This window comes from Grus americana, chromosome 1 (assembly GCF_028858705.1).
Source record: "Grus americana isolate bGruAme1 chromosome 1, bGruAme1.mat, whole genome shotgun sequence".
Classification (NCBI taxonomy): Eukaryota; Metazoa; Chordata; class Aves; order Gruiformes; family Gruidae; genus Grus; species Grus americana.
The window spans coordinates 194,156,156-194,168,836 of record NC_072852.1 but is presented as its reverse complement, the minus strand read 5'-3'; the positions used below and the strand labels follow the sequence as shown (position 1 = coordinate 194,168,836).

Below are 12,681 nucleotides of genomic sequence, written 5' to 3'. Positions count from 1 at the left end.
GGACTTCACCAAAATTTCAGCTACATCGAATGAATGTTACATGAGAAATAAGAATAGGAAACAATCCTGGAATAGTGCTGGAAAGCAAAGGGCACATATTAAAGACGTTGGAAACGAAAAGCAATGGAATTAGTGATATTTGTCCAACCTTATATTTTCCTCAGTGAAAATGTCTGTGCCAGTTTGGGCAGATATTTCTACGCATACCACTTCAGGTTACAATGATAAACTAGTTTTTGCTTAAGCTGTTGAGGTGTTGATTTCCACAGACAAATAACAACTCTTTCATGGAAAAAAAAAAAGTGCAAGCTTTCGATTCTTTCTAGAAACGTAAGTATAGAAAATGCTAGCAGAAGCTCTGTATCTGGAGCCTCTTTGTGTCTGTCAGGGCGGCTGTTCACCACTGGATCCATTTTGCCTCAGAAAAAGAGACAATTTAAAATTAAAAGAATAACAGCATGCAATCCAGCTGAGATAGGAAAACACTCTCCCCACAATGAATGATGCATTCAGAGCCTCGGCGGCAACGTGAGGATCAAAAGGCAAGCTTTGAAGAAATAGGGTCTTTTAACATTTAGTTATTCAGCTGCTCTGCCTGTAGGTTTCACTTGTTTGAGATGAACAGAAATCAATTCCAAAAGCTCAGGTCTTCTAGCACTAGTCGAGACATTGACATTGACACATTATGGCCTTTTTAATTAAAAAGGCATCAAGTATCATTTAAGAAATTACAGAGTATTAATAAAATCTCACACTGAGCAATACTTTAGTGTTGTCAAGATAAATTTGTCAGATAATTTTAAAAGCTATGGGTGATGTATTCCATTTAAAAATGCATAACTCAAGGAAACAGAGCATCTGCATGGGGCAACATCACACTATCCTGAAATCACAGATTATCACGCGAATTATTACACATGATTGTTTTCAATCAAAGCCAGACCTGTCAGGCTCCAGCATCACTGTCTTTAAACTGAACAATCTGCACTGTGCAGTAAAGGTGCTGTTTCGGAGATGGAGCGGCTCACGTTAGCTGGCAGTGAGGCACAAACACTCACCGAGGGCCTGACTGGAGCCCAGCAGCCACAGGAGCCTTGCCCCCTCCCCTCCAGTGGAGATGGTTCAAATCTGCTTCTCCTGCAACTCCTCTCATGCTGACTGGGGGTGATATTTCATAGAATCACAGAATGGTTTGGGTTGGAAGGGACCTTAAAGATCATCTAGTTCCAACCCCCCTGCCATGGGCAGGGACACCCTCCACTAGACCAGGTTGCCCAAAGCCCCATCCAGCCTGGCCTTGAACACTTCCAGGTATGAGGCATCCACAACCTCTCTGGGCAACCTGTTGCAGTGCCTCACCACCCTCACAGTCAAGAATTTCTTCCTAACATCTAAATTGACCCTCTTTTAGTTTAAAACCATTCCTCCTGTCCTGTCACTACAAGCCCTGGTAAAAAGTCCTTCTCCATCTTTTTTCATAGAAGCCCCCTTTAAGCATTGAAAGACCACAGTGAGGCCTCCCTGGAGTCTGTCAGTGCTGCACCCCTAGAACAATCTTTCACCAGCTGTTCAACATATTTTAAGGTGATTTCCCATCATCCAAACACTATAAAACAAGGCTCCAGATGCTTGAAAGCGCATTTGTCATAATGACTTGTACTTTAAATGAAAATTAGTTTTGTCCTAAATTACAATAAATACAGAAGCTTGCAGGTAGTGAAAAAATAAAAAAAAAAAGGAAAGAAAGAAGGGAAGAACAGTGATGGTCTCTCCCCTTGCCATCCTAAGAGCTTCCTCAGCCACAGGCTAGAGCTTGTGTCTAATAGCCAGTGATGCACCTGTCCTCCTTGGATACTTTCTTGGATTCACTTGGACTTCTGATTACACAAATTCACATGTCAAAGGAATCTGCAATTTAATTATGTATTTTTTCTTTTTTAAATTTCCTTCTGTTTTAAATCTTTCCCTGTGGTTCTCCTGTTGTGCAAAACTGCAGAAATTTACTCCCTACTCACTAATTTAATATCATTTGTAGGTTCCAGGTTCCTATTCCACTTTCCCTCAGGAGCAGTAGGATGTATACACTTCTTTTACAATACTTTTATGATGATACTCTTTTTTCTTAGGTGAAGAGCCCTAGCCCATTAATCTATCCTCATGCACAAACAGTTTGTACCTTTGATCATTATAAGGACCTTTACTAGTTCATCTATATCCTTCCAGAGATGGAGAAAACCTGAATTTCATGCAGTATTCAAGATACAGATGCACCAGTTATTTATCTTCCACTATTCTTCCGGATTTAAATTTTTGTTTTTAATGTTTGAATACTTTTTTGGACCAGGTTTGAACACTGAGCTAATATTTTTCAGGGCAATGAAAATGAGTCTGACAATGACTTCAGTATCTCTTTCCTGAACAAGAATAGAGGGTACCGCTGTGCCTGTACACTCAGTTATTTTTTCTATGCACGTTACCTAGCATTTATCCACAAGTACTTTCCTGCAATTTTGCACCCAGTCATTAGTTTCACATGAGATTTTTTTTTTGCAGCTCTTTGCAGTCAGTAATCCTGAATAACTCTATGTCACCAGCAAACTTTATCACTAGCCTATTCATTCCATTTGCCATCATAAATTCCATAGGGATCTGTTGAACAGTGGCCTTTATATAGGTGCCATACACCTACACTAAGCATTCAACACTGCGTCTGTCAGCTCTTTCCACACTCATCTGCTAGCATTTTACCCTTCTGGCTTTCCATTTCAATCTTCCGTAAAAAATTTTTTTTTTTTTCCTTTTTGGTAGTAAACTTTTATGCAGTGGATTTTTTACAGCATTTTTGTTCCTAGCAGGAGGTTCGATTATGGTCACATTACAGGCAGTGAGATAATGTGGTTCTTGCTCAATTACTTATTGATGTGGGCCTGATACACCATTTCAGACTAATGAGAGTTTTTAACCCCTTTTGTGGGTTCTCGGATTAATCTTTCTAAGAGGCTCGTGCCCCTGTGTATCATTTACACAGCCTACATATGGATAACGGTGGTTTCTCAGCGTTGTGTTTCCTGCCCTCATAGCCCTCGCAATCTCTCTTAATAATCTGTGGCCATTTTCCCCAAGTTTATCAGAGCGTTAGTGATACATCCTTATTATTACACTGCTCTCCTCTCTAGCTGTCCACCTACTATTGTTTCTTCCCGAAGTTTATCCTCGTGCTTTTTTCCACAGAAGAACATTCAGAGCTTTTTAGGTCTTATGCAACCCTGGTAACAAAAGCTAGAAAAAACCCTTACATTCACTGCAAGAAGGGCTCTAATGAACACGATACCATTATCATACTAACCAACACCATGCCATGGTGATGAGGACACGTAGGACCACATTCAGTTTTATAAACATCCAAACAAACTGCTCCAAAAAAGAACTCTAAGCACAAAAATATTTGGTTCGGGTGAGCACAGGTGCTTGTCCAAAACCCCTGACAGCTCTTTGCAGCAGCAAGGCCTTGCTTCACGGATTAACAGTTGTTATAAATCAAGCATTCCTCTTCATTTTGGCCCTACATTCCCCTAGCATACCTAAAAGTCAATCCAAATTAATTTTGTGCCATGTACTGCTCATTCCCACCACTTTTGTTTAAACTGAAGACTGAAAGATTTTCCATAACTGAAACACACATAATGCAATTTTGGATTTCAAAGGGAGGGGGTGGGGAGGAAAGGAGAACATTTCAAAGATTCTTCTCTTCTTCATTTCATAAGAATATAATTAATTGCTCCTTCTCTTAATTTAATACTGTGACTAATCCTACTAAAAGGGATTATTTAGAACAAGCAGACAATGCAAGATACATTTTTGTGTCATTCAGCTGTCTTCAGAGAACAAAACTGAAAGCATCAACAACTTTGTCTGAATTTTTTTAGAAGTAATTTTCAAAACGAATATTTTAGGTCAGTGATTCAATTTAAACCCCGTTAAATGGCAAAAAGAAATCTATGCAATCAGAAATTGCTTTCCCATGTCAAATTTCTTTACTGAAGTTAAATCCCTTCAGAGACATTTGGAAAGTATTTGAGGATCACAGAATCTTTATCTCAGAGACTCTTTTGTATGTACTGTGTACACACTTCAGATGTCACCTTATCTCTGTCAGCTCCAATAATAGGAACAATTGGAACATATATAGAAGGCATGATTCTAAGTTAAATATGATTTTATTCTCTTCATTATGGTGGTATCAAAAATAAAAAGGGGAGGAAAAATACTAATATACCAAAGAATTATTTAAAAGAATTACTGAGTAAACTTCAAACAGTGTCTCCATTAAAAACTTTTCCTATTAGAAACATAAGTCATTAATTACTCTAGGTTGGAAAATTTGTTCTTTCTTTAATTTTCCCACATTTACGGTTAGCATTAGCAAATGAGGATACCGCCTTTATAAAAATCATTATAATTATGAAATTTAATTAACTTATTAAAGCCTTCATTCAGGAATATAATTATATGCTTAATTTTAAGCATCTGAGTAGCTACACTGGTTTCAGCAGGATTAAGGATCATTCTGAAATGCTGCTCACAGCAAGATAGAAGTGGGGACGCCTAGAGCTAAAACCAGCAAAAGAGGGTAATAAAATACGGTCAGGCGGAGCACCTCTCTTCAAGCCTCCTCTGCTTCGTGCCATCCTTGAGGCACCTGCTCCGAGCCAGAATTACTCCTCCCCTCTTCCCACCCAGAGCAGCAGGGCTTCTCCTGGAGCCGCTGCTCCCTTCTCAGCCGCTGCGCTACCCCTGGAGGTCACCCCGTGGGCTCTCGGAGCCGGCTCGGTCTGCTCTCAAGCACCATTTAATCTTGCTTGTACGCTTTATGTTAGTCAGTCACTGAATATAGAGGAAACAACGCAGGTAGCTGCCTTCTTTCCTTCCCTCCTGGATGCGCTCCTGCATGCTGGGCTATGGGGTAAGGCTCCTCTTCCATCTCCTTTGGGCTTTTTGGCTGCAGGTTCCAAGGGATGGTGGTGGTTTTCTCCACCCAGTGCAGCCAGGTGTTCGAGAACTGGGGCATGTCTCTGAGTATTGGAAATGAGGGTTTGAAATCCCTCCAGCTGAGGAAGGAGGTGAATCGAGCTCTCCTACTTTCTGGGTGAATGGCCTGGGGACTTGGGATTCACCAAGAATGAGAAAAAAAGCAAAATCTCTACAATGCTCTGTCAGACACCAACCCCAAGAGAGGAGTTGGCACTATGGGTCTTTACTAAAGAAGGTTTAAATGTGCACCCAGCTCGGGTGCCTGCAAGCCATTCTGAATCCATTCTGGATCTCAGCACCTTAGCAGGAGAATAAGCTTTTGGTATTGTAGAGTGAAACCCTGTGCTCAGGAGCCTGCTGTTGGGTGACAGCACAAACCTGCCAAAACCATCGCGTGGAAGCTGCTCAGCCATCTCTCCTTCCAAAACCACATCCGCATTGCTCTGCACCCCGAGAGAGCAGAGGACAACAGCCATACATGAGCAAGTTGTGCAGCCGGTGACAAGCTGTCACCTCTTTTAATGACACCCAACAGCTGGTCAAGACCTTGCAAGCAGATAACACGTTGTTAAGAACATGTAGGTAAGATTTAAAACAGATATACTGTCGACACAATGACAGTAATAAGACCACGGATAGCCAACTGTGGTCTAGAATAAATGATTGCATTTAAAAATGCTGAGCAGGCTGCTGGCTGCTACTGTGAAAATTAATTAAACTAAATACAAGGCTGTTTGGAGTTTGCATCAGTTCTGCACTCCAGTAAGTTGTAGCAATAGGGCACCGTAAGGAGGAGAGCCCATTCTGGGTTGATGTCCATTTTTCTAAGAAAAAAAAAAAAAAAAAGCGTGCCAAGTTTTCTGACCTGCCCCCATCCTGAGATAACTATATATCATCCACTGGAAATAAACTTAGGATATTTTTGATAAATCAGTTGTAACTCACGTGAAAATATCAATGCGGGGAACACAAAGCTCCTGATTTAACCGAGTGAGATAGAAATCTGGCTCCTTGCTGTTGGTGAGAATGGCACCGACAGACAAAGCTGTCAGCTGACGAGCCTGGTGAAAGCAACCACGTGAACGACAGATAAAGCCTGCAGGTGTCAACCACAGGCTCCAACTGTCCTATGGAGCTTCTCCAAATCTCTAAGAATTTGCGATCACTAGCTTAGAAATAACTGTATTATTCGCTTTAAATAAAACACTAGCAGTGGTGAGACCAAAGCTGAAGTCAGGGCTTGCAGATGTCTCAGAAGAAGCAACGGTACACTGTGGGTGGCCTCATCAAAGTCAGAAAATCCCACCATGGGTGGCATTTCTCCTCTGTCTTCAAGACCTCTTGTGATATTCAGACTTTGTTAGTATTTTGCACCACTGACTTCCATCAGGGAGGAGAGCTAGTCACGCGAGAGGAGCTGTGTTAACGTCAGGCAGAAACTGGTACAGGACAGTCAATGGATTTTGCTCAGAAAGGACAGGTGGCCTTTACATTAAAATAGATATAGAAAAATACAGGTCATTCATTTTCCAGCTCCAAGGCAGAATTAAATACTTGGCTCAAATGTGACCCAAATCAGTCTAACCTGCTCTTAAAAGCCTTTTAATATCTGAGGTATTATAAACCTTGCTGCAGGTTAAGATGATTATTTTTTTCTTTCTATGTAAAAGTAATATCAGCTTTCTGTAAAAATCATTCATGTATTTGAAGGCTATTATGTTTCCTTCAGTCTTTTTTATTTTTCCCTGAGTAACCACACCCACTTCCTCTGGTTTCCTCTAATAATTCAGATTTTCTAAACTTCAGTTATTTAAAATGTCTCCATATTGACTGCAAACGTTTTAAGGCATGGTCCCCAAAAGCAGATATGATATTCCACCTAGGATCTCAAAGGTACCAAGTGCAGGAAGGTGACTCATTCTTCTGCCTTCCATGAAACTGCTCTGCTACCCTACCCCAGACAGGTATCCGCCTGGTTTTGCTACAGCGTGATGCTACTCACGCGTATTTGGCCTGCGATCCATCTTGCCTGGCCATTGTTTCTCACTTTGTTCACTGAATGTTTCCTTCCCAAGCGTGGTACTTCCCTCTCGATAGTTTCTGTATCTCTTCCTTTTGATTTTAGACAACTCCATCATTTGGATGTCAAATCCCATCTTCCAAAATAATCCCAACTCTTCCTACATAGGAGCCATTCACAAATTGTTCAGTTTGCTGAACTGTTCAGTTTGCTGTTCAGTTTGTTCTAGCCCGCCATCAAAGTTAGTAATTAAAATTTTGCACAGAAAGAGATGTAGGGTGGGTCCCAAGAGCATCCCATTTGAAATGTATTCTGATTGGACAGTGAATCACTGATCCATTTTAAGAATGACTTTTTTCCATATTTTTAGCTCTATTTACTTATTTTACTTGCAACAATGACATGAGAGTCAAGACAGATCATGTCTTCTCCAGCTACCCTGTCTATAGGGATGATTACCCTGTCAAAGACAGAAAGCAGATTGGCTTGTTCCTGACAAATACGTGTCGGCTGTTTCCCATTACATTAGTATTCTGTAGGTTTAAATAATTTATTCTATTTAAATTAGATTATTTAAATTATTTATTCTAGTATCCTTGCATAAATCTAAGTTAGGCCTTGATGTCCTTTCTCTCTCTTTTGGAAACAAGTATTACGTTTGCTCTTCTTCACTTGCTGGAGATCTTAAAAATAATCTGCTAGTTCACAGTAGTTTAAGATTAATTTCATGATTTCCTAACAATTTGTCTCAATATTCTTTAAGAAGCCATTTCCTTTTTATATTCTAAACTCTTGTCCTCTGGTTAAAACTCTACTAACTTGTTCATGACTACTATTAACTTTTTGTTAAGACCAGAGAAAAATGCAGCTTCCCCTGTTATCTGTTATTTGCTCTTCTTTACTTTTTGTTTTCCTCTTGCTTTGTATGCAGTTATAAAACCTTATCCTAGTTCTAATTCATGTTATGCTGTAGTCATCCTGACTTTGGTTCTTCGCACCATCCCTTATAATTATTGATAGTCATGTTTTTGATGATTTCTTTTTAATTTCTATGGCATTAAAGAGGTCCTGATGCTGTCATATCAGACCTCGTTCTACTCTGCGTTCCACTGGGGCAGATTTCTTGTTGTGCCTTTAATATTGCTTCTTTTAGGGTATACAATTTTCTGACCACAGTGCCTTTTTGTTGGAAGAAGTTAAAAACCTGTTAGAACGTAACCCCTAGGAAAAACAGAATTTAGGAGAACTGGCAGGTAGTGATGATATACCTATCTGACAAAACTTAGTGCTATGCAGAAATAACCAAGGTTGCACAGAAATATGAGGTTTCTTTAGGAGGTAAAGAAACTATATCATGATGGCATTGCAATGTTGTGTCCATATATTAATTGGCACAACAGTGCAATATAACTACACTGATATGATCTGATAATAATGCTTGGTTTCATCTGGCTTAGTGTCTCATTGCATTTTACCATGAAGACAGAACCTTCTATAGTAACGAAACTCTCCCGCACCTTTTATTTGGACTTCTTTTTTCCCCAAGAGACTCTTCTAACTTGTAAACTTTAAGAATTACGCTATTTGCAATTACTCAGACCATTTTCTCAGACAGTGTAAATTAGAGGACTAGACAGGTTTACGTCCCTTAGGTTCCCCTCACTTTCTCTGTTGAATTACCACATGACTAAAAGATCACAGATTAAAGCGAAGTTAATTTTCACATATTGGTATTAACACCAAGGAAAGCCATTTGATGGTCTTCACTCCAGGAACCTTTTTTTCCCACTGGGATGAAGAGTCTGATCAGATATTTCAGTAATATAAAATAACTTTACTGACTTGAGTATTTGACTCCTAATATGAGAGGAAAATGTGATGTCTTCACCTTTGCATTTGGGGGAGAGAAATTACTTATCTAAATTAACAGAAAAAACTGCTTCTTATCCCTTGCCCATCTCAGAGTCCAAGAGCTCAGCATATACAAGATTTTATTAACACAGAATGTGACCCTTCCATGTAAAGGAGAAAGCTACCTTGGCAGAGGTAAAGTCATGCTAAAAAATCAGTCCTGCATTATGATTCGGAACAATCCCTTAGCCAAAGTGGAAATATAAGTGCCAGTCCTCTTTCTGCTACTGAGAGTGGCAAAAATCCTACTTATTTCAATAATACAGGAATGGCTTCATCATGCTAACAATAACAAAGCCATCAGTATATTGCAAAGGGGATGATTTCTGTTGTTCACCAATATTAAATCTCAAATAAAATTATGCTATGAATACACTGGGCAAGTGGGTATGATGTCTTTCTTAAGGTCGTGAAAACATTGTGGAATGAAATGAATACTCACAGTGGCAAATGTGTCTCCCTGAACAGAAAGTTAAGCATTTGAAAGCAGTACATTCTAAACTTTCGCTGATATATCATGTCCAGATTTGTTTCTTGTCAGTACAGCTTATTCCATTCACGGAACTGGCAAAAATCCTTCATTATATATGCATATGCAATAGATGTCGAGTACAAGGAAAAATCATCAAGTTAGGCTTGTTGACACTCTTCTTCTGCCAATATTTCCTACTACAAACCTGGCTTTAGAACACTTGCAGAAATTTCTTGCCTTCTTTGACAATCTCCTGAAGATTAAGAGAACACATGCTTACCCAAACTACAGTGTATATATATACTATACTACTATTATACTATATACTAGTGTATAGTATAATTATTTGAAGCTTTATAATGCATCTGAACCATATTTTTCAGCAATAATAAGGAAACATGATTGTTACTATGGTTCATGCATGATCTGTGATGGTAAAGGCTGTAACAGAAATAACTTTGTCATCTGCAGTATAGTGCTGAAAGGGCCACAGTCCATAACCATGGGTTCTATCTGTCGCCCAAGTGTCCTTCTGAATTCCTCACCGACTCCAGCTTCTCGCACAGCAGCCATGCAAACAGGGCTTTCAGCTTGCCATGGATGGGAAGGTCTGAGTAGTTCTGCATCTCTAGCAGCAACCTCAGCCCAACTATTCTGCTTTTCTCTAGGCTGTTCACAAGTATTCCTGGGGCACAGATTCTTTTGAGTCAGACAACTTCTGAACATTGCTACATACCATTTGCAAGAAATCTAGCTTGGCCTTCACTTCCTTACCCTGGATTTCCAGGGAATGCCGAATCACCTTTGGGCACATGATGGTTGTTACTCCATCTGGGCAAAGGATGTGAAAACCTAATAATAAGGACTATTAGCAATTGGTCACGTTTCTTAAATCACGACTGAAAGATTTTCAGACGGTGTAGCTGAGCGTGGTTCACAGCTCCATACAATGATGTACCAGTTACAATGATGCAATCTCAAATCTCCATCAAATGTCAAATTATATGGCATGGACCTGGACTTGAAAAGTAAAGTCCTTCAGGGCTTAACGAAAGGTCACCTGAGACATGGAGAAGAGACTGTGCCAGGCTACTCACTAACTTCAAGAGATGTGAGGTATTAACATTTCACTTTGATTTAACAAGGCTTAGATACCTTCGCACTCCTTTGGTGGAAAAAAGGAAAAATCAAGTTTGCTGAGCACTGTAATATGTTTTATTTACAGTATTGTCCAACTTTCAATCAGTATAAGCTTAATACCTAATTTGTAAAAGGTGGTTGAGTAATTTCAAGACTCTCAAACCAAAAGAATCCTCAAAGTGTAAAAGAGAAAAAAGTAAAGACTAAAGCTACCATTCAATGTCTGCTTTAAAAGCGGCAAACACAGGTAGTTCCTCCGTCACTAAGTTACATTGAAAAGGGCAACTATACAAAAAGGAAACAAATCTTACAAGAAATGAAATCTGAGGTTATTTGATGAACATTCTAAGGCAGCAGTGCCACCGAAACAAGCACTTCTGCTTGCTTTGTCGTCGGCTCCTTGCTCTTCCTCTGCGTTATCCCCTGCTTTTGCTGAAACAGGTCTCTCTGCAGTGAAGCAATGGGGAACGGATTCGGCTAAAAGCAATCTTTCTTCTTGCTGGCTACTTTCCAACTGGATCAGTGTCATGGTCGCCCTCATCCGCACAAAAATGATTGTGTTGGCCGACAAACCATGGGAGTAAAAAACAGCATTTGGAAAGGTGCAGAAGGATTTAATACCGAGCTTCAAATATACTCAGGGCTCCTAAGCAAGTTTTGTTTTATTTTCCTCCTGACAGAGCAAACATTTCAAATTTCTGCTACGTAATAAGGCAAAAATAAGGCTCTCCTTTCCTGTTCTGCACATTGTACTTTAGTTGTGCTTGGACCAGAATAAAACAGCTCACATCTGTGTGACTTACCCATTTTGCAGTTTTTCACTGAGCTTGCAATAACATACATTTCTTGTGTTAATAGAGAGTTACCCAAAATATTCTGCTGGTCACTGAAAAAATCCCAAACCTAGAAGAGACTAAATGTTTTAGACCCTTTAAAGGTCTGACCTATAGACACTGGCAGTACGCAGAACTTACCAGCAATGGACAGGACAGCATCAAAGCACTCGCTTCGATAAGGCAGACACAAGCTATGGCATACCATGACTTCATGGCCTTCGTTTCGTGCTGATTCCACCAGCGGGAAACAGTAGTCGCAACCCAGTTTATAGACTTGAGAATTGATGTGAAGGTATTTGCCATTTCCGCAGCCTGAAGAAATAATGAGAAAGGCAGGCGGACATTTGGTGTCTGTTCAAAAGAAAATGTATTCCTGACATAAGCCATGATGTACGCCCTCGACTGGCCTAATAGCTTGAAATTCTCCACCCCTTTTAAAGGAGATGATACAACTGGAGTGGAATTCAGGTTATTTTTTACCATCACAGTACAATGAGCACAGACTGCTCCTTTCTGTCTAGCAGGCTCTCTGCTGCGTGACAGGAGGTGTTCAAGTGGGATTGCTAGAGAGCATTTACCTTGGCTTTCCCACCACATACAGAATAAAAAATATTTATGGTAATGATGCTACTGCAATTCTGCTTGTAGTAGACTCCAAATGCTAAGTGACAGCATCATGTAGTGGGAGCACAGCACGGAATTATTCCTGTGTATTGAAGTGCTGATAGACAAACTAGACTGCTAAGTAATTAAGTCACTATTACACCAAATCATTAAATCCATTGTTTGCTGTTTTAACTGCTGCTAATTGCTGTCACCATGACAACAGTGGAGTTTCTTTTTCTGGTATCTCCAGCAGTTTCCTTTTCATAATGGATCCTGCAACACGGAAATTTACATCTTCCCAAACTGAAATACTTCTCGTGTTGAAATAAAGGCAGACATCTTTAGATAAGAACGACTATAATGTCAGCGGTAAAATGGATCTTATCTAACTTTTTGATAATCTGTTTGCAGAATTATCTGGATCTTAACACAAAGTGTGTTTTGAAGTAGATTATTGATTTTAAAAACTTGCTTTCTCACTTGCATCATAAAAATCATAGTTCAGATTAAGATCAGGGAGGTAAATGCATTGGGCTAACATAATACCCTGTGCCTTGCGCAGACCTTAGTTCACATCCTGTTTATGGCTATGCTTATATTAAACATTAAGCTTGGGTCAGAGCCCAGATTTTATCTCTAATTCACTTAAAAAAAAAATCATGGTT

At 39.7% G+C, this 12,681-nt stretch overlaps 1 protein-coding gene across 2 annotated transcripts in view; it reads right to left on the bottom strand.

Annotated features, from left to right (window-relative positions):
• Positions 1-12,681, bottom strand: part of LOC129196766 (probable tRNA methyltransferase 9B) — a 38,440-nt gene that overhangs the window by 2,353 nt on the left and 23,406 nt on the right. The window contains exon 3 of one of the 2 annotated variants that reach the window (XM_054804696.1): positions 11,549-11,722. The exons of the other annotated variant lie outside the window; for it this stretch is intronic. Within the exon in view, the coding sequence (XP_054660671.1) occupies positions 11,549-11,722 (174 nt within the window). The remainder of the gene's footprint in view (positions 1-11,548; positions 11,723-12,681) is intronic. 2 annotated transcript variants of the gene reach the window in all.